A 19,306-nucleotide genomic window follows, 5' to 3' on the forward strand; every position below is an offset into this window, starting at 1 on the left:
CTGTGTTCGCATCAACATTTCAACAGTGCGATGGAGTTTCGATGCTCATCACCAACCCCCAAATGAGCTTATGATACTCAGCTATCTACGATATTTAAGGAATTGTGTCATGAGTAAACCAAAGAAGAATGTCATAACGATTGTCGGTACCACAGGTGTGGGGAAATCACAGGTATGTGCGAAGGAAAGAATGATACATTGGACGTTTCTAACCATATAGTTAAGTATAGAGCTAGCGAAGAAGATAAATGGCGAAATCATCAATGCCGATTCCATGCAAGTGTACAAGAGAGCTCCTTTAATCACCAACAAGCATCCTATAGAAGAACGTGAAGGAATACCGCACCATGTAATGGACCATGTTAACTGGGGAGAGGAGTATTTCATCCATAGATTCAGCTCGGAAGCTAACGCAGCTATCCAAGATATCCATTCCAGGGGAAAAACACCTATTATCATTGGTGGAACCTTCTACTACTTGCAGCTGCTTTTGTTTAAGAACAAGACAGCTGGAGAGAAAGACACTACGACCAAGCTTCGTGAGCTCACAGAGGAAGATAAGGTTTTACTTGATGGGCCAGTCGAGGAAAGCTTCAAGAAGCTCCAAGAAGTTGATCCAGTAGTGGCAGGGAAGTTTCATCCACAAGATCAAAGAAAGATCCTGAGGGCATTGGAGATTTACTTGACGACTGGCGAGAAGGCGAGTGACGTATACAAGGAGCAAAAACTTGATGAGTTTGAAGACTCTTGTCTCAATTACAATACACTTCTATTATGGCTACATTGTGACAAGGAGGTATTACTGAACAGGCTCGACGTAAGGGTGGATAAAATGATAGAAGACGGTGCGCTTGAGGAGATACGAGAGCTTTACGACTTTTATGAGCAACAAGACCCTAAGCCAGATTGCACGCGAAGCATTCTACAGGTTATTGGTTTCAAGGAGTTCTTGCCATGGCTTGAAAGTGGTCAAAGTGACAAGAAGCTTTTTGCAGAGGGTGTTGAAAGAATGAAGATCCGCACCCGTCAGTATTCCCGGTACCAGGTGAAATGGATCACAAAAATGCTCGGAGTGGAACTCCATAAGGAAGCCCGGTTCAATTACATGTACGGAGGCAAAATGTACTTACTTGATGCCACTGATTTGGCAGTCTGGAACAGCAATGTGGGTGATCGGGGTGTCAAGATAGCACAGCAGTTTCTAGAATGTGGGCCCACAGGTGTTTCGGAAGCAGAAGCTCCGGAGCATCTCCAGGCGCTTCTCCCGACATCAGCATTTTTTGAATCTTTCAAAAGCAACAAACTCAAAGAAAGCAGCGCCAATTGGAAACATTACGAGTGCCCCGTCTGCAAAGACCTGGAGGGTAGGCCCCTTGTGGCTGTAGGGGAAGAGAGATGGAAAGTGCACGAGAACAGTCGTCGTCACCGTAAGCAGCTTGCGCATAACGAGCGCAAGCGTCATCACGATGAGATTGTGGCAAAGTATAAGAAGGTCAAAGAGGAGAACGAAAAAGGCGAAACGCCCAAAACCGAAACCTAATGACTTTTTTTCTTCAAATCAATTAGAGATCCACTGGAGTTGCCTGCCCTTTTTCTTTCCCTCACACCCCCCTCCTCATAATTTTGCACCCATTCCGTCAGGTAAGACAGAAAAGTGTACCGACGCCGCGCACCGCTTGCTCTCGCTAGAAGGCAGATGTTCCGGTGGCTAACCAAGGCTGGCTGCGGAGACTCAGTGGCTGCCAAAAAAGACAACTAAAAAAAAAAAAAAAAACCACATGACAGCAACGGTTCGTTATATACCCATTGAGCCTAGAAAACTTGGCTGCCTCGTTCCTTATCAGTGACACACTTCGCACATCCCCTGCTATCTGGCTCCCCCACCCCTTTTGCGCTCGCCCCTCCTGGGAATCCAAGAATTAAGTGCAAGGTGGGCCCACCTAAATAGCTGACGAGAACTCAAAAGAGGTAGGCAGTCCTGCAGGGCCTGGGGAAAAAAAGAGGCAGGCAGGTGCTGGAACCAGGCAAAAACGGTCTGCCCCAGATATTATTGTTTCCCCACAATCTGCGTGCTGGTCTCGCCACGCCAAAGCAGGACAAAAAAGGGGTGTCAAACATGGAACATACTTGCTTTTGGGAGGCATGACTCTTGTGACACTTTTCGATGCTACTACTCAAACGACATGGAAAAACCCTCTTTTTCGGTCCGTCCCGGTGTTCTACGAGAGAGTGCGCGGAAAGTCAGAGTCAGGCCCTAATTTTTCCGACTGCTGCTGGTTCTCTTGGCTGGTCTCCCAGTCCTCAGAATTATTCACCCATGAAAATAGAATAATCTATGTAATCTTCGATCTCACTCACGGCATGGCCATTGGTATTGTGTTATTTTTTTTTTTTTTTTTTTTTTTTTTTGGTATGCTTACCTATACAATTTTTGGTAAGGCTGTGGTGCACGGGTCTTTGTGCACCCAGACAAACCTATACCCAGGGAGGCACAAACTCTCTCGCTCATGTTTTTCACCCCCAGGTGCCTCTAATCAACCAATACCATCCCCTTCTCACTCTCGCAGCTGTTTATTCCCATATAATAGCTCGTGAAGGCTTTCCTTGCATACCAGCATCTCGAGCTCATCCCTTTTTTCCCCCATTTCCCACTTGCTCCTTGTGTCTTTACAAAAGGTCTACCCGCAACTTATAGTCCACGCTTGCATTCATCCACTGTTACCACACACCATCACCCGCTTGTCATCCAATAAACTCAAGCATTTCCCCAAGTTAAGTCATTTCCAGCGTTTCTGCTTTTCACCATAATAGAATAATGTCCAATCAGGGAGAGGTGTTCACTGGAGGTGCCACCACCTCGCAACATGTGGACGCTGAGGACGACGACCACTTCCAGAATACCACCTTCAAGCTAAAGAGGACGAGGTCGTTGGGTCTCTTGGACGAATTCATTGACCCGAGTGAGCAGGAGAAGAACTTGGAGAACAAAAACCAAAAGAAGGAAGACCTTGCGGTGGACACTGCCAAGGCCAAAGAATACACTGCAGCTCCCACATCCCCGACGTCACCTCTGTCAGCGCCTGCCACCACACCTACGCCGCCATTTCTAACAAGCCCGGAGCTCATTCCTCATGACGACACAGATGTGACGGTAGAGCCCTCACGGCATGTGGACTACTTATCCCATCAGTGGGATGTCTCTGATATCTGCAAGTCATGGCGATATGTCATCTCCCGAAGGAAAAGTGTGGCTAACGCTGCACGTTTGGAAAATGCCAGTTGGAGAACGTGGGCCCAGAAACGTTGCAATCTTAAAACCATTAGCCCTGAAGCGGTGAACTGGTCGAAAGAGAGTGATGTTACATGGCTTTATGGCCCTATTCTCGACGATGACGATCATGACCATAACGGCAACGATGAAAGCCGTCCAGCATCTACAACAGCCACCAACGCTGTGGCCGGTGATGTGGCGATTGCCAGAAGAAGCCCCGGCCCAAAGCCCATCTTGAAAAAACGTACTGTCGAAGACATGATGATCAGCCACCTGAACATGAGAAAGCTTGAAATTGCCTCTGCAAGAGCTGAACAGGAACAGAACCGTCGTGAAGAGGCGGAACACCAAGCCAGACGTGATGCTGCTGCCAAGGCTGGCTTCTCTGATAGACCGCCAGAATACTTTGACTATAACGCCATCTCGGCTAAGTTGAATTCTCAGTATAAGAACTTCTCGCAGAATAGCTCAAGAAACAACTCGGCAATGGACTTGCCTGAGCTCGAAGCAACCGCTTCTCATGCATCCGACCACTCTGACGCTGCCTCCGACAAATCTCAATTGAACCATGATCAATTGGCTTCACAGTTAGAGAAAATTAATTCAAAGCAAAGTGACAGCGCTCATTATTACGACCAAGAATCTCCGTTACGATCATCCTTTGCCCACGCTGCACGCACAGACTCGAATACTAAGCCTGAAAAACCTGACCGTCATGTTCATTTTAATAGCGAGGTGCGCCAGTGTATTGCCATTAATGACCCGTCTGCCGAATCAGTCAACGAATACTACGGTGGCTATGATGACGACGACTACGGTCAGGGTTATGGCTATGCCAGTAGCGACAGCTATATTTACGAACCAGAGGATACAGACATGCATTCCCTAGACTCTGAAGACAATGACGACGATGACGATGACGATGACGACGAAGAGGGAGGCTTTTTCTTGAAGGTTCCCTCATCTTCAGGCGCTAGTCATCATCCAGGTCTCTACAAGAGAGATACAGATAGAAGCAGCGACATGTCGAGAAGTGCTACATCAGATTCTAAGCAAAGCTTGAGGCGCTATTCCACTATTGAGTTACTTCCATCCATTCTGTTGAATTACGGCTCTGACGACGAAGATAGCGATGATGAGAACCCATATACGTCGAGCTTGTCTCACAACGTTGGAAACTTCAGCAATAGAGGATATGATTACCATTACGATTACAATACTGTCTATCAGGTTGACCCTAACCATGCTATATATGGCGAAGGACGCAAAACACCTGATGTTGTTGATGTACCTGAGGATATTGCTTTGGGCTCCAACTTTGATTACGATATCATCGAGAATGAAGATATCCGTAACTTCGACCAAGCTCCCCTTGACGTCATTAATTGTGCTCATGATACCACTGAATCTTCAAACACAGAGAAAATACCGATCTCATCGCTTGACGACTCGGCCGCTGGCGCCCCTCACAAGCCTACACCTAATCCTTTCTCGCTTAATGATAGCTCTGATTCTGACAGTGATGACGAAGGGCCAGGCCTTTCTATCAATGCTCGCAACTCTAGTCTGTCACTTGCTCAGCTGGTGTTCGGTGGTGGTATGACATCAACAGATAAGCCAACGGATGAAGCTAACTACCCTGAACACATTCAGATGTCTAGCGAGCCTCTGGAGAAGCACGTATCCCTGATAAATCCAAGATATTCGTCGACTGGATTGCTGAAACAGCCTCATTCATCCAGTTCGCTCTCAGATCAGTTTTTCACCGGTGCTGGAGGGCTCTCGAAGACCGAGTCGAAATCTGAAGAGCCAAGTGCATTGTCGGACATGTTTTTCAATCCGACGCCGAACAACCCTTCGAAACAACTAGAGCCAGATGCTGCCGACAGAAGCTTGAAGGGAGGCGCAACACTGCCGCCTCTTCAAAGAAAAGCATCGCCATTACCGCCACATACTACATCAGAGAATGCGTTCCTGGGTAAAGCATCACCACCTATCGTGAGACAGCCTCCAAGAAGTGGATTTGTGCTTGAGTCGGAGAGTGATTCAGACTCTGAGATTGATGATGCCGTACCCCCATCCGAGGGCGCAAGAAGCCCTGATAGCTACTCTTCCTTGTACAAGGTAGCTGATGAGAATGGACTTAAGGTATCATCGCCAGACTCTGAAGAGGCCAATAATCAAAGAAGAGGGAAGGGCCTGTCAGTGGCCAGCTTCCTTGGAGGCTGGAACAAAAACAGCAATTAGAGGAGGAACCATCATAAAAGGATAGATCGGTATCCCATGCATCAACAACTCCAAATGATGCTCATTTTATCGCTTACGAATATACAACATGACTCCATGTAAAATTTTGTTGGGCGCATGTTTGCAGCCATTGACAGATGTCAGGACATGTCCCACGCATACGCTAACGGTAATACACCCGTACACCGCGCATTTCATGCAGCTAGCATCACTAGCTTGCTCCAGGACTAAGTCATTCTAGTACAAAGACATATACAGCCTTCATTACTTATCTTATAGATCGCATATTCCCACATCTACCTTCACTTACATATGGCTGTGCTTCCTGATGCAGCGTCACTCGCTGGGTTCTTAGCAAGCACGCTTTTCATAGAATCCACAGTAACTCGGTCTCGTCAGGATAATGACTCCGAGGGCAAGTGTGAATTGGTGGGCACGTTTTCCCTTATTACCCAGGCATTGTTGGGTCTTTTATGTCTACTGTCGCTTTTAGTCAAGAGGTTTTACGAATACCCTGTGAGGAGAACATGGCCAGTCTGGATGTTTGACGTTTCTAAGCAGGTGATTGGAGCGTTTGGAGTACATGTATTCAATGTTCTACTATCTATCATTAAGACACTGCCCGAGGAATGGCTCAGTGCAACTGGAGATGAAACCGGCGATCCATGCGATTGGTACTTCTTGAGTATTGTGTTTGACTGTACTATTGGCGTGTACATTCTTTACCTCGTGTTCCGCTGTTTCAACTGGTTCGCCAAAACCCATCTTGGCTTCACCCAGATAGAATCAGGCCAATATGGACCAGATCCTCACAATCCAAGTAAGCGTGCTTATATTAAGCAGCTTGGTATTTATTTCGGTGCGTTGATGGCGACCAAGTTCATCTTGTATGGCTTGGTGGAGTGCTTTGAGACAGAGCTCTTATGGATAACGAGCAAGATCCTCTTAGCATGGCTCGATGAATACCCGAATGAGTTCGAGATATTCGTTGTGATGTTCCTTGTGCCCATCTTTATGAACTGTTTGCAGTTGGTGTTGATTGACAACTTCATTCAAAATCAGGTCATTTACAGAACCAACGCCAGAAGCCACAGAAGACGCTCCCATGACGCCACTCACCACGATATAGAAGAAGGCAACGGTCTCTTGCCGAAAAGATCACATCCAGACGAGGAGAATCAAGCAGACCACTACGGATCTACAAGCTGAGCATGACTCTAAAGTTCCGAGTTTATCTATTTAACGGCTCTTGCCCCAACTATGTACATTAGGCTTTTATATTATTTACAGGAATAAAGGATGGCTTCCGGAAACTGTCTAGTTGGTTTCGAAACCGTAGCCCTTCATACATGTCTTGTATTTTTGGATAATGTCATCACATTTGCCGGAATCCTGGCCGTTGAACAAAAGACATTCATCACGAGTCTTCTTTTCGTCCAAACACACACAGCATGGCTTTGGCTTAGACTCTTGCTTGGCTGGCTCAGACATTGTAGTGGATTATATGGAAAGAGAGATGGAGTGATTAGTAACGAGCACATTAGCTAAGTAAGTGCACTAAATATCCACACCAAAATTGGGCACGTGATACGGTTTGAAAATTTCCCGTTCGTTTTAGGATGGTACCCCCACATTCCATGAGTCAATTAATTTTTTTTTTTCTTTCTTCTTATTATGAGCAAATTTTGAAGTAGTTTGGGTGAGGTGGTTCATTGGAGTTTTGGTGTTGTTTCTTGGCATTGGAAATTCAGTGCATGTCAAGTGTAACAGTACCCGGTTCGGCAGTACACTGTAGAGGCCCATTAAAAGTGGTTTTAAATCGATTTTTAATGAAAAGGAAGATAAATATAACTTTCCTGGCATTTGAATAACTTCCTTTTGGATATAGTTGTTTTTTTTTATATACATATATATATAAAGCTCATAGCCCATTGTGGGTTCACATTTCTTCGAAGTACCGTGTTTTTCGCAGCACTTCCTATTCCTCCATTTCGGTAAGTGGTTGCAAAATCCATACACAAATCGTAAACAACCCCAACTCACAATAAATGCTAAAAAATACCTTCAGTACCCACAATTTGTTTCCTCATACCTATTCTTCCCTTTATTCATCCATTCGACCATCTTATCTCTAAAATCAGCTGGCCTCTTGGGCGCACCATACATAGTCTTCCTGTACCGACATATCAACTGTCCAAGTACCAACAACCAACCACCGTACCTTCAACACCTAATTGGCCCCACACCATGTCCTCAAACGGAGACAACGCTACGCCGTCGGCACGTGTCTCTATGGACACTACGGTCAATATCAACGAGGATGTGGCGAGCGAGTATTCCCATGAGCTGGCCCGGAAACCGGTCACCGAATCAGTGTACTCCAACCTTCGTGGTTCTGCTGGCGAAGATAGCATAATACTGGCATTTAACATATTGAAGATGGGCTATGGCGAGGAAGAGGGTAGCCAGGATACGTTTCTGCCTTTGGGGCCTAATTCGATCTTTGAACTTACCCTGGCGTCCGACGTTGCTCGGATCCGACAAAATAAGCCGCTCAAGACATATATTTCAGTCAATGGTGGCACCAATACGGTTTACAATTTGACCAAACCTACTTCCAAGGATATTCCACAGATCCAGCTTCAATCGCTCAAATATAAGGTCTCTTCAAAAAGGTTGAACCAAGAGCTTGTCAAGGACATGGCTGCAGAATACAAGAACTTCGAGAAAACGAATAGAAACTTGACTGAGGATGTTTTAACTAAGCTTTCGGCCTCTTCGCCTGTTCAATCCCTAGATCGCCTCGAACATGCCGAAGATGATGACCAGCTTGAAATCCCTACGGTGTTTGAAAATCCAGACTTCCATCTTGATGACCCAAGAACTTTCCGCCAAGTCATGGAAGATTCCCAAATCCTTCCCGATCCCGAATCCCATGATAGTACGCATATAGTACACAACACAGAGGTACAAGACAAGCTTTCACAGTACCTAGATAGAGTTGAAGTTGAGCTTATCCAAGAGATCTCACGAACATCTGATTCATTCTTTAGCACGTTGGGGGAAATTCAGGGGATCAAGGCCCAATCTGGAACCTGTATTGAACAGTTTCATTCAATCCAAACCAAGCTCGGCACAATCGAGGAAGAACAAGCCAAGAGAGGCTTAAAGATCCTAGACTTGCTCGACGAGCGTCAAAACGTATGTCATCTTGAATCATCAGTCCTTCAACTAAAGGAAGTCGTCAACTTTTTCCATAAAGCCGAAGACCTCTTCACGAAGGGAGAACATAGTGACTGCCTTAACAGCATTTTAATCATCGAGCATTTGATAAATGGCACAACTCGCGAAGATTACCCAGACCCTGATACGTTCAAGTTTTATCCACGCTTTGAATATTCTTTAGTCGACCTTACCGGAGTGCCAGCCCTTTTCCCCATCAAAAACAAATTGCATCAGTTAAAACAGGCTTGCAGTAAGGGCTATATTGACTCGTTCGTGAGCCTATTGCTTGAAGATCTTAGGTCACACTATGAACTGGTACCTGTCAAGGATACTATGAATCGTATTTATGTGGCGACTGACCCTCGCAGGACTTTTGGTTCCGCTCTGAATACTTCATACGCAAATGTCCCGCCAAGTGTTAAGGAACAACTCACTCTTTTCATAAGGAACTTGCACAAGTCAAGCCACTTAGTTGAGGCATTTGGAGTTTATCAAAATAAGATAATTACCGAGGTGAAGGCTATCATCAGCTCCAACTTACCGCTGGCTAGCAGACTGGATTCTTTGCAAATGGAATCACTGTCAAACCCATCATCTAGAGATTCATCTATGCCTCCGGAGGCAAGCCGTGGATCCGAGTCAAGCGCAATGGCAAGCAATTCGTTGTCAGACAACATCAAGGGCTTCTCACACGACGAGTACATTGCGATGATGAAGAAGATTTATGCAAACTTATCAGAATGTTTGAGAAGACTCACAATTCATCAAAAGCTATTACTCGATTTGTCACTTAGTTCGTTATCAGCAAACGACGCTATTGATGTCATGTCATTAGACATAACAAATGCCATTAATAGGGCGATAGAATTGACCCAAATTCGTTTGGTAAAGATATCCAACGTCAGACTGGAACAGATTTGCGACTCTTCTGTTGCCCAGTATTTGAAGCTCTTCTCGATTTCGTCTGCATATCTACTGGAATGCGAGTTTATTAATCCAGGCTACAATGCGACGGGCCCTGGCAGTTCATTCAATGATTGGGTGAAGAATCATATTGGTTACTATGTCAACCGCTTTCATCACAACTCCATCAAGCGTATTGGAAGTGCGTGCGACAAGGAAACTTGGAGAGAATGTACCGATTTATCCATTGTTGGCGCCGGTCAGGACAAGCTAGACGAATTGCTTGGCTGTTGCAAATACCACGAAACTGATGGAAAAGAAGGCACAAGCGGAAAGCTTGGATCGAATCTTTTGGTATTCTACGAACAAGAAGAAAAAGATGAATCAGCGACAACCAAAGAGCAACCGCGCAAGGCCAAGCTTCAAATTGGCGAGAAAGAGTACATGCTCCCTCGACTTATGCTTGACGCGGTGTCGAACATACGAGACTACATTATACTTTCATCCGTCTTTGTATCTCGTGCTCAAACAATAAAGTTTAACATTTTGAACTTCTTCAACCTCATGAACTCAAGGATATCTCAGGCTGTTTTAAACCAAGGCGCTACAAGAACAGCAGGTCTTAAGCATATGTCTACTAGACATCTTGCCCTTTGTATTCCTACGATACAGTTTGCCCATGATTTCCTCAATTCCATCCAGCATATCTTCAAGAGCAAGAAAGATGATTTTGACCAAGCTCAACAAAGTGGCGAGGAACTTACATTTTCCAGAATCGCGTCATATTATAAGGATCACGAAGGCGAGCTCTGCAACAAGATCGTGTCATTGATGAAGGAGCGTACAGTGACCCACTGTAAATCAGTTGTTCAGATTGACTGGTCGGAACCACTCACCTCTGGTCAGCAATGCCATCCATATATGGAATCCATTGCGAAGGAAATTAACACCGTCCACAAAGTCCTTTTAAAGTATACAGACGAAGGTACTTACTCAAACATTTTGCTGCAAATTTTCGACAATTATAAGAGATTATTATTGAACTGCTTTTGCACAGAGCTTCCTCAATTCAAAGATCTCAACGAAAAACATTCTTTGCTTAAGGACGTCGATTATTTCAGGGTGAAACTCGGGGAACTTCCCGGTTATGGAAGTTCTGGCCAAGTCATCTGGGAAAATGTTAATGCATTACCTACTATCGAAGATGCGAAGATGGAGGAAATCATGAGGAACAACATTGAGGGAGAGAGAGCTGAGACCGCAAGAAAGTCTTTGGAAAGCAATGGCCCAGATACTTCGGGCGGTAGCAAGCAGCCTGCAACTTTACCCGATGACGAAAAGAAAGCTGAAATTGAAAAAGCCAAAGAAGAGCAGGAGCCTGTGAAGGAATCAGCGAACGTATCTAATGAACCCGAGGAGCAGAGTGAGATCATTGTGGATGAAAATCTAGCGAGCGGGTCATTAGATGAGCCAACTCTGCCTGTTGAGGAAGCTAAGGAAGAAGCTAAGGAAGAAGCTAAGGAAGAAGCTAAGGAAGAAGCTAAGGAAGAAGCTAAGGAAGAAGCTAAGGAAGAAGCTAAGGAAGAAGCTAAGGAAGAAGCTAAGGAAGAAGCTAAGGAGGAAGCTAAGGAAGAAGCTAAGGAAGATGCTAAAGAAGAAGCTAAGGATGAAACGAAGGAGGAAGCAAAGGAGGAACCTAAGGAAGAGTCTAAGGAAGAACCCAAGGAAAAATCTATAGAGGAACATAAGGAGGAGCCTAAAGAGGAGCCTAAAGAGGAACCTAAAGAGGAACCTAAAGAGGAACCTAAAGAGGAACCTAAAGAGGAACCTAAAGAGGAACCTAAAGAGGAACCTAAAGAGGAACCTAAAGAGGAACCTAAAGAGGAACTCAAGGAGGAATCTAAAGATGAACCCAATGAAGCAGCCGAGACTCTGACCAAGACAGAAACCGAAGAAGAAGTCGAGACGAAGCCTAAAGACGAGGCTGCAAACCAAACCAAGGAACTCAATGACGAGACATCGAAGAAAGACAGCCTCGAGGTACCTGAGGAAGGTTTAACCATCGACGAAAACCCTGATGCTAAAGATGATGGTGACGAGAAAGCTACCGAAGTGAAGGATGATAACGGCCCGGAGCCTACTGATGAATCGAAGGAATAAGCACTACATTGCTTATACCAGAACGACCCACAAACGCAAAAAAAAGAGACTAAATATCATTTATCTCGACCCTTTTTAATAATATAGCCTTAAAAGTGCTTCCACCCATAAGTTTTGCAGCCAAGGCAGGCACTAATCGTAAGACCATATAGCCGCAGCGATTGATGTTCCCCACATAATCAGCCCATCGCACGTGCAGCATATAGCCTCGAGTTGTGGCTCATCGAGAAGGACTCTTTCAGTATTATAACTCTTTTTCACTTAAATTGCAATGTCCTTCCAGCTGATCCAGGTGTTAGATTTGGAGAAAGCCTTTGATCCAGAAACGAAGACACAGTTTCTCGCAGAGCTTCGCAACTCGCTTATCAATGTAGGTTTCCTACTCCTAGTGAACTATGAAAAGTACGGTCCTTCCAGACAAGACTTCTTGGATATCAAGGAGCAGCTGATTAAGTTTTTCGAACTTCCAGATGCCGTGAAGCAAAAGTGTGAGATGATCAATTCTCCACATTTCTTGGGCTACACCAGACTTGCAAACGAGATCACTGCTTCCCACACCGACTGGCGTGAGCAGATTGATCTAGCCACCGAGTTGCCTCCTCCAAAGGAAGGTGACCCCATTTACAAGAACATTGAAGGCCCTAATTTATGGCCCGACGAAGAACATATCCCAGGCTTCAGGGCAGTCATCACCAGCTACATCGAGAAGATGACTCGTCTAAGTAACACGTTCCGAAGGCTAGCATGTGAGGCCATTGGCATTCCTCCAGATGCTTTAGACGGGTACTTTAAAGAAAACCAACAATGCAAGATGAAACTCATTGCGTACCCAGACTCAGCACAGCTCCAGGGAGCCAAATCCCAAGCTTTGGATGATTTACCTGAAACAGGACAAGGAGTAGGACCACACCGTGACTCAGATCTCCTCACGTACATCTATCAAGCAACAGAACACCACCGTAGTTCTTTGCAAGTGCAGAATTTCCAGGGCAAATGGATTACAGTTGATAATATACCACACAGTCTTGTTGTGAATGCTGGACAAACACTCGAGGCTATCACCAACGGGGTCTGTAAAGCCACCATTCACCGTGTCTTGAACCCAGAAGCAGGACTGGGAACCCGTATATCAGTGCCATTCTTCCAGACGATCGATCTTGACTCGAGAAAGCTGGCCGTATCTAATATTCCCAAAGACGTTCTTCAGCTTCGAGATGATAGAGATAAGGCGATAGAAGGATGGGGAGTCGATGTGGGGTTCCAGTTTACCCCAGACCTCTCCCAGCATGCTGTAGGACATGCCGTTTTTCGCAACCGTATTAAGTCGCATCAGGACGTGGCTGCAAGATGGTACCCTTCGATTCTCGAGGAAGTCAAGGGGCTCTATTCACATTGAAATTACGAGTTACCCCATCTTTTAATACCCTTTGCCCATGACTAAGTATAGCAAATCCAAAGATGTAATATAATAATATTTTCCCACTTTCGAGGAGCCGTGCACTCCAACTACCCCAACCCATGATAATACCGCACTGCACAATGTAAAAGATAGAAGGGAAGATACGACCTCCTTTTCTTCAAATGATATCGTCTTCAGAGAGAATCTTCAAAGATGTCGTCGAGAGGACGCGTCTAGGGCAGGACAAGGAACTAGTACATCTACTTAAGCAAAACCAGAATGCCAAATCTCCATTGCACGAGGAAGTGGAGAAGCTCATCCGTGATCTCAACCTTATGGAATATAAAGTGGCCCAACAGGTTGGCCAGGAAGTAGCGGATAACGATGGGGAAACTGAAGCTACTTCCAAAGAACAGAGACCTCCTGCTATACAAGCAGACGAAAGAACGCAAAGGAGACTTTCATATGAGATAAAGAACCTAACTCAGGGTGAACCGTCTAATAGGGGCACACCCAGCACGCCTGCCATTGCTGCTGTCAGTAACTTTAGAGTGAACTCAAGAGTGACCAACCTCGAAAATCATGACTATACGCCAGTTCCTTATGAAAGACCACGGAAGGGGTCGATCAAACAGACACTCAGGAAGTACAAGGCGAGACTTCAGAACTCAGAACTAAATGAAGTTCAGCAAAGGACAGCAAGTTCTCAGACCGTGATGGCAGCCCGAAGGTCGTCCTTGGTGGGGGAGGTGTTGCCCGACTACATTCGTAAACAGCTTACAATCGACAACCAACAATCGGAAACACCCGAACACGAACACGAACAAAACAAAACAACTGAAGCTCCAGAGAACCAAAGCACCTCTGATACCTCGCTCCGAAGGAGCAGATCAACTAAACTGAAAAATACGCTGTCGCCTTCTGGAGAAGATCAACAGAATCGAAGCGAGAATCTACAATCTCTGTCGATACGACGCAGCTTAGAAAACAGCCAATCCAACAGGTTCAATAACGTTTTGATGAACTCACTGTCGCTATACGTTAGAAAGGGAGACAACAGCAGCAACGTTTCCCAAGATGGTCTCGATTCAGGCTTATCCGAGGCGGATAAAGAATACATTCTGCCTAGTCTGTTTACGAGGTCTATTGAAGATATAAACGATCACGATGTACTATTATACAATCGTACCGACGAGGACGACGGAGATGATGACGATGACGAGGATGAGGATAATGATGACGAAGATGACGGAGATTATCTTTTCAAAAATTAAACTGGGTCTTAAACAATATGCAAGGGTATAATTTGAAAATCAAGGCAAATTAGTAGGGAAAGTCTGTGACCTTTAAATGAGGACGCTGGCTTTCCTTGTGGCGCTGATGGAATATTCATATACGAAAACGGATATGGCACTGGTGGGTGCTGTTTTCATGAGCGACACGAAGAAGCCTCTGTAGAAACCGAAGAAGCCATGAGCTTTGAAATTGTTGATGAAAACTCTCAAGCCACTCCTCTGCTGACTGATTTGCATTCGTTTTCTCAATGTGTCTAAGGGGAACGTTATAGCTTTAGCAGTGGTACCTGCGGCAAAACCACACACAGCTTCGACTCCCCATATGCGGTAGCCAAACTGCTCGTATATCTTGTCTGTGGTTCTTCTTGCTAGCGAATAGGACCAGAAGAACAACCCAGACGATGCAACAATGGAGAGAAGCGATGGCCGTATACCCGCAAAGTATCCAATAAAGCCCCTCTCACGGTATATATCTCTAGCAACGGAAGTCATTGACAAGAACTTTTCTCCCTCATTAGCTGCTAGTTTTGTTCGAAGCAAGTCGAACGGGTATGTCAAGACAGTGCTGCTCAAGCCAGCGCCACAGCCCACGGTAAATGTATGAAGCAGCGGGCTCATTGAGACATTGAACGAGTCTTGTAAATCACGAAGACCCGTGTTAAGGAGAGAATATGACGTGAATTGGGAAGCTCCATATAAGACGTAGAGGATCTCAGCAGGAACATTACCTTTCCACAACGCCGTCACACCTTCGTTCCTAAGTAGTTTCTTAACTGTCAGTGCCAAGCTAGAGTGCTTATCACGACTAAGCAGTAGCTGTAGTCTGATCTTGATGGTATCCAATGGAGCAGTGACAGCTCTAAATGTTAGTATGGCGTTTGACGGGTCGGAGTTCTCCGTACATACCTGGCCACGGCACCCGAAATTGAGCCAGCCACAAGCGACTCAACGGGCGACACGTCTGAATTCTTCAGAAGATGGTCCTCTCGCGGGCTTGCTGGTTTCATTTGATGTTGAAAGAAAGACGATGAAGTAATAGTCCTCTGCATAAGTTGTGCAGGCCTCGATGGCATTGAATCAGTAGTAGTGCGAGCTCCGAGTCCGAGAAGAAGGCATTACGGAAAGAGTAGAAAAGGTGAAAAAGAAAGTATAAATCAGGTTTAGCGACGTTTCAGGAAGGAATTGGTTGAAATGCAAATAGGCTTGTTTTTCATGTTTAAGGTTTGACTTTTGGCGTTCCCCAACCACATCCTGTCAATGACTCTACAGCCGTGCCGACTCCGAGCAAGACTCATGCACTACTTTTTGTGAGCCTTAGTGTACCACAGAGCCCTAAGGCCTGACTACCAATGAACAGAACATGATCAGATGTTTAGACCTGGAGACGGTTTCTAGGCTTCGAGGAGGCATGCTAATAGATTCGACCGAGTCGGCAATTCGGGAATTGGTATCAAATGCCATTGACGCAGAGGCTCATCACATCAGAGTCAAACTCCACCTCGGCACTTTGAGTGTTTGTGTGGAAGACGATGGGACTGGGATGGTGAAGGAGAACCTTGATAAGGCTGGGATTCCTCACCACACTTCGAAGTTTGGTAAGGAGAGTATTGGGTTTCGTGGAGAAGCACTCAATGCGTTGGTTAACAGCAGCTCTAACGTTGTCCTACGATCGAAGACGATAAACGAGTCTGATTGGAATACTAAGAGCTTTAGAAAGCAAAAGGAACTGAGCGTTCAGGTACTTGATGACTTCTTTGCTCCTACTTATGGTGCTCAGGGAACTGTGGTTATGGTAGCTCGGTTGTTTGGTCCTGCTCCAGTTCGCTGGGAGCTTGCGATGGAGAATCAGAAACCTATGCTCGATTCTATTCGTGTTAAGTTGTTTGAGACTGTTGCTACTAAACCTGATGTATGTCTTTCGATGTACGTGAACGACGGTGATCTGGAAACCGGCTTTAGGAAGATCATCGATACGAGCGATTGTGCAACTATTACTGAAGCTTACTCTTCACTTTTTGGCCAAAGAAATTTTGAACGCTATGAAGATAAAGACGGGGAAGCAATTCTCACTTTGTTCGTCTCCCAAGAATCTGTCCAAACCAGTCGGCTTCAGTTCGTGTTTCTCAATAATACGCCGGTTCATTTATCAGGCTCTGAAAGAAGAAGCATCTCAGACTATATTTCAAGAGCTAAGTACACCTCTGTGAAAGGCTACTTTGGGAGGTCCACAAAAGGATGCCCTTCGTTTATTATCCTTGTCAAGCAGCACCAGGAGGATGGACAATTACCTGGCCAAAAGGACTCTAGGCTAGTTTACAAACAAGTCTTCCAAAGCTTGCAAAGCCTTTTTAAGGAAGTAGATGAGCTCGGCGAAACACCCAAGAAACGAACTAGACGTTCTAATACGACTCCTCAGGGGTCTCCTTCTACTCCAATAGTTGCAACTCCTGAGTCCACTCCAGAATCTCCCCAACTTTCTCAAGTTACACAGGATATGTTCGTTGACAATTGCCAAATAATCAGCCAGGTGGTTGATCGCTTTATCCTACTCAGGGACAAAAATTCTTTATACATTGCCGACCAACATGCCTGTGACGAGCGGATCCAATATGAACATCTTCTTCGAGATTTCTTAGATAATCTCCACGACCCATTCATAGACTTGCGAATTCGTTGTGATGAGATAGCTCTGTTTGAAGTCGATTCTCGGGAGTTGAGTACTCTTGTCGAAAAAAAGGACCATCTCCAAACATTTGGAATAGATTTTGAAAGCGATACTGCCCATGTTTACGTTACCCATCTTCCTGCAATCCTTATACCTAAAGCAAGCAACGTCTTATCCTTGAAAGCATTCTTATTGGGATGGGCTGAAGATCTTCAACAGAAACACACAGAACCAGCCTTGTCGCAGGACTGGTTCTTAGCCATTCAACAGATACCAAGAGGAATTCGTGATTCGATCATAACAAAGTCTTGCAAACAAGCCATCAAGTTTGGAGAGATTCTCTCTCATGGTGAGATGGTCCACTTGTTAAGTGAGCTAAGCAAATGCCGTCTCTTCACCCAATGTGCACATGGAAGACCAACAATCGTCCCACTCCAAGACTTGCAAGATATAAGCGGCTTTAATACCTTCCAAGATGATTTTCTACTTTAAGTTCATCAAGGGTATCCTATTTATTCTTTGACACTTTTGCAGCCAGTACTGCATACCACTCATCTCTGCTGGCAGAGATATCACCCAAACCGGATTAAACAAACACAATATTAATAGAAAGATACTTATATATTAACTGAATATTAAATTCATCATTCAGAAGATCTCTAATCATCGTTGTAGATGCTATCGTTGGATCCCTTCTACTAGTTGGTGATGGATCCTGCAAATAGTACACACCATATATTTTGCTCCCAAGCAGACATACATCTCAGACTACAAGTCATGTTTGGATCTCCCGAGTCTGAAAAGTTCTATTCAGGAACTGGATCTATGCTCGATGGCGTTAATAATGACACCCTCTCCACTCCACTCAGACGTCTTCCGAACGCCAATGTGAATCTGGTGTTGAACGAAATTAATGAAGACAGGCAGTACAACAAACAAGCCGAACTGCAACCACAAGCATCAAACGCTCCAATAAGCCGATCCTCCCAGTATGCATCGTTTAATGATATGGATAATCTTCTTCCACTATCAGAAGCATCCTTACAAGCATCCCAGGCAAGAATGCCATTCAGCAGCATGGGTAAAGATCATCTTTTCCTAAATCTGGAATCAGAAAGCAAACCAAAACCTCAAGTTTTTTATAAACCATTATATCATAACCGAAGTCTTTTACCTCATGACTTTATACCACCAAAATCTGATCTGACTACAAAGAATATAATTATGCGTCCCTGCAACCAACACAAGGAAGGAATGATGATGAACTTGATGATGATGAAGAATTGGTGGACGAGTCCACTCCTACTGGAGAATGGATGAGTCCTGTGATGAAGGAAGCTTTGAGCAGACAAGTCAACAAGGAGAGAATCTTCAAGAACTTGTATACTAATGTGTTTCGCTTAGTTGGCTTCCATCTTTTCATACTCTTCACAGAGTACTTCTACAAGCTCTATCAGCTCAACCATCAGTATTCTCAAGTGCTTCGAAAGCATGCAGCGTGGGCACGTTATGTTGAAAACGAGAAGGGTTTAATACCGACCTTCTGGCCTCATGTTCATCACCTCCAATGGATATTTATCATTGCAATCGTCATCAGCTTGGTACGTCTTGTATGGCCACAAGACCAGTGCGTGGACTTGCCGCTCACAGACAAGCAGAGACAATTGGTTGGTCTCAAGCCATTGATAGCCGGTCAGGTCGATGACGAAGATGATGGCTTCGCGTTCAAGAAACGCAAGTTTGAACTGAAAGCACACAGAAATATCACACCTCCTCGTTACCTGAAGATCAGCGGTTTAATTTCTTCAATTGGCGAAAGCATTCCAAAAGTCCAGAATGAAGAGCCTGACATTGCACTCTCAGATGTGGTGCCCTCAAGATCAGCTGCGCGTCCTCTCCAACGAGTCAACCGCTTACCAACCAAAGAACAAGAACAAATCTCCAAGAAGTTCTACGATAAGTTCAATTGAGGGGAACCATCCCTTCTTTTCAGAAGACAGCATTCCTCGGCCCCACCATTCATTGGATTCCCAATGAGGTGTCTAACCCACAACGCGGCCTCAACCAGAAAAACCTGCCGAGCCTTACTTCACATAAGTCTTGTTATGGCGTTTCGGTGTCTCTTCTCAAGTCCTCACATG

At 45.1% G+C, this 19,306-nt stretch overlaps 8 protein-coding genes across 8 annotated transcripts; 7 read left to right on the forward strand and 1 right to left on the reverse strand. All coding sequences in view use genetic code 12, as the record gives it.

Annotated features, from left to right (window-relative positions):
• Nucleotides 1-109: 109 nt before the first annotated feature.
• CXQ85_002416 (tRNA dimethylallyltransferase) lies at nt 110-1,540 on the forward strand (the record flags this gene model as incomplete). Its single annotated transcript, XM_025486091.1, has 2 exons — nt 110-172; nt 221-1,540. The coding sequence occupies 2 exons, from the start codon at nt 110-112 to the stop codon at nt 1,538-1,540; spliced, it is 1,383 nt and encodes a 460-aa protein (XP_025341556.1).
• A 1,275-nt stretch (nt 1,541-2,815) lies between these two features.
• Nucleotides 2,816-5,518, forward strand: REG1 (protein phosphatase regulator; the record flags this gene model as incomplete). The annotated part of the gene is made up of 1 exon (XM_025486092.1): nt 2,816-5,518. The coding sequence occupies one exon, from the start codon at nt 2,816-2,818 to the stop codon at nt 5,516-5,518; it is 2,703 nt and encodes a 900-aa protein (XP_025341557.1).
• Nucleotides 5,519-5,830: 312 nt separating this feature from the next.
• On the forward strand, nt 5,831-6,727 carry CXQ85_002418 (uncharacterized protein; the record flags this gene model as incomplete). Its single annotated transcript, XM_025486093.1, has 1 exon — nt 5,831-6,727. One exon carries the CDS (start codon nt 5,831-5,833, stop codon nt 6,725-6,727), a length of 897 nt encoding a protein of 298 aa, XP_025341558.1.
• A 1,038-nt stretch (nt 6,728-7,765) lies between these two features.
• On the forward strand, nt 7,766-11,806 carry CXQ85_002419 (uncharacterized protein; the record flags this gene model as incomplete). Its single annotated transcript, XM_025486094.1, has 1 exon — nt 7,766-11,806. The coding sequence occupies one exon, from the start codon at nt 7,766-7,768 to the stop codon at nt 11,804-11,806; it is 4,041 nt and encodes a 1,346-aa protein (XP_025341559.1).
• Nucleotides 11,807-12,077: 271 nt separating this feature from the next.
• Nucleotides 12,078-13,202, forward strand: CXQ85_002420 (uncharacterized protein; the record flags this gene model as incomplete). The annotated part of the gene is made up of 1 exon (XM_025486095.1): nt 12,078-13,202. The coding sequence occupies one exon, from the start codon at nt 12,078-12,080 to the stop codon at nt 13,200-13,202; it is 1,125 nt and encodes a 374-aa protein (XP_025341560.1).
• A 185-nt stretch (nt 13,203-13,387) lies between these two features.
• CXQ85_002421 (uncharacterized protein) lies at nt 13,388-14,479 on the forward strand (the record flags this gene model as incomplete). The annotated part of the gene is made up of 1 exon (XM_025486096.1): nt 13,388-14,479. The coding sequence occupies one exon, from the start codon at nt 13,388-13,390 to the stop codon at nt 14,477-14,479; it is 1,092 nt and encodes a 363-aa protein (XP_025341561.1).
• A 72-nt stretch (nt 14,480-14,551) lies between these two features.
• CXQ85_002422 (thiamine transporter) lies at nt 14,552-15,507 on the reverse strand (the record flags this gene model as incomplete). Its single annotated transcript, XM_025486097.1, has 2 exons — nt 14,552-15,359; nt 15,407-15,507. 2 exons carry the CDS (start codon nt 15,505-15,507, stop codon nt 14,552-14,554), a joined length of 909 nt encoding a protein of 302 aa, XP_025341562.1.
• A 353-nt stretch (nt 15,508-15,860) lies between these two features.
• Nucleotides 15,861-19,135, forward strand: CXQ85_002423 (uncharacterized protein; the record flags this gene model as incomplete). Its single annotated transcript, XM_025486098.1, has 3 exons — nt 15,861-17,535; nt 17,941-18,246; nt 18,414-19,135. 3 exons carry the CDS (start codon nt 15,861-15,863, stop codon nt 19,133-19,135), a joined length of 2,703 nt encoding a protein of 900 aa, XP_025341563.1.
• Nucleotides 19,136-19,306: the final 171 nt, after the last annotated feature.

The sequence above is a fragment of the Candidozyma haemuli genome (genome assembly GCF_002926055.2).
Source record: "Candidozyma haemuli strain B11899 chromosome Unknown C_2014730914, whole genome shotgun sequence".
NCBI classification, from domain to species: domain Eukaryota; kingdom Fungi; phylum Ascomycota; class Pichiomycetes; order Serinales; family Metschnikowiaceae; genus Candidozyma; species Candidozyma haemuli.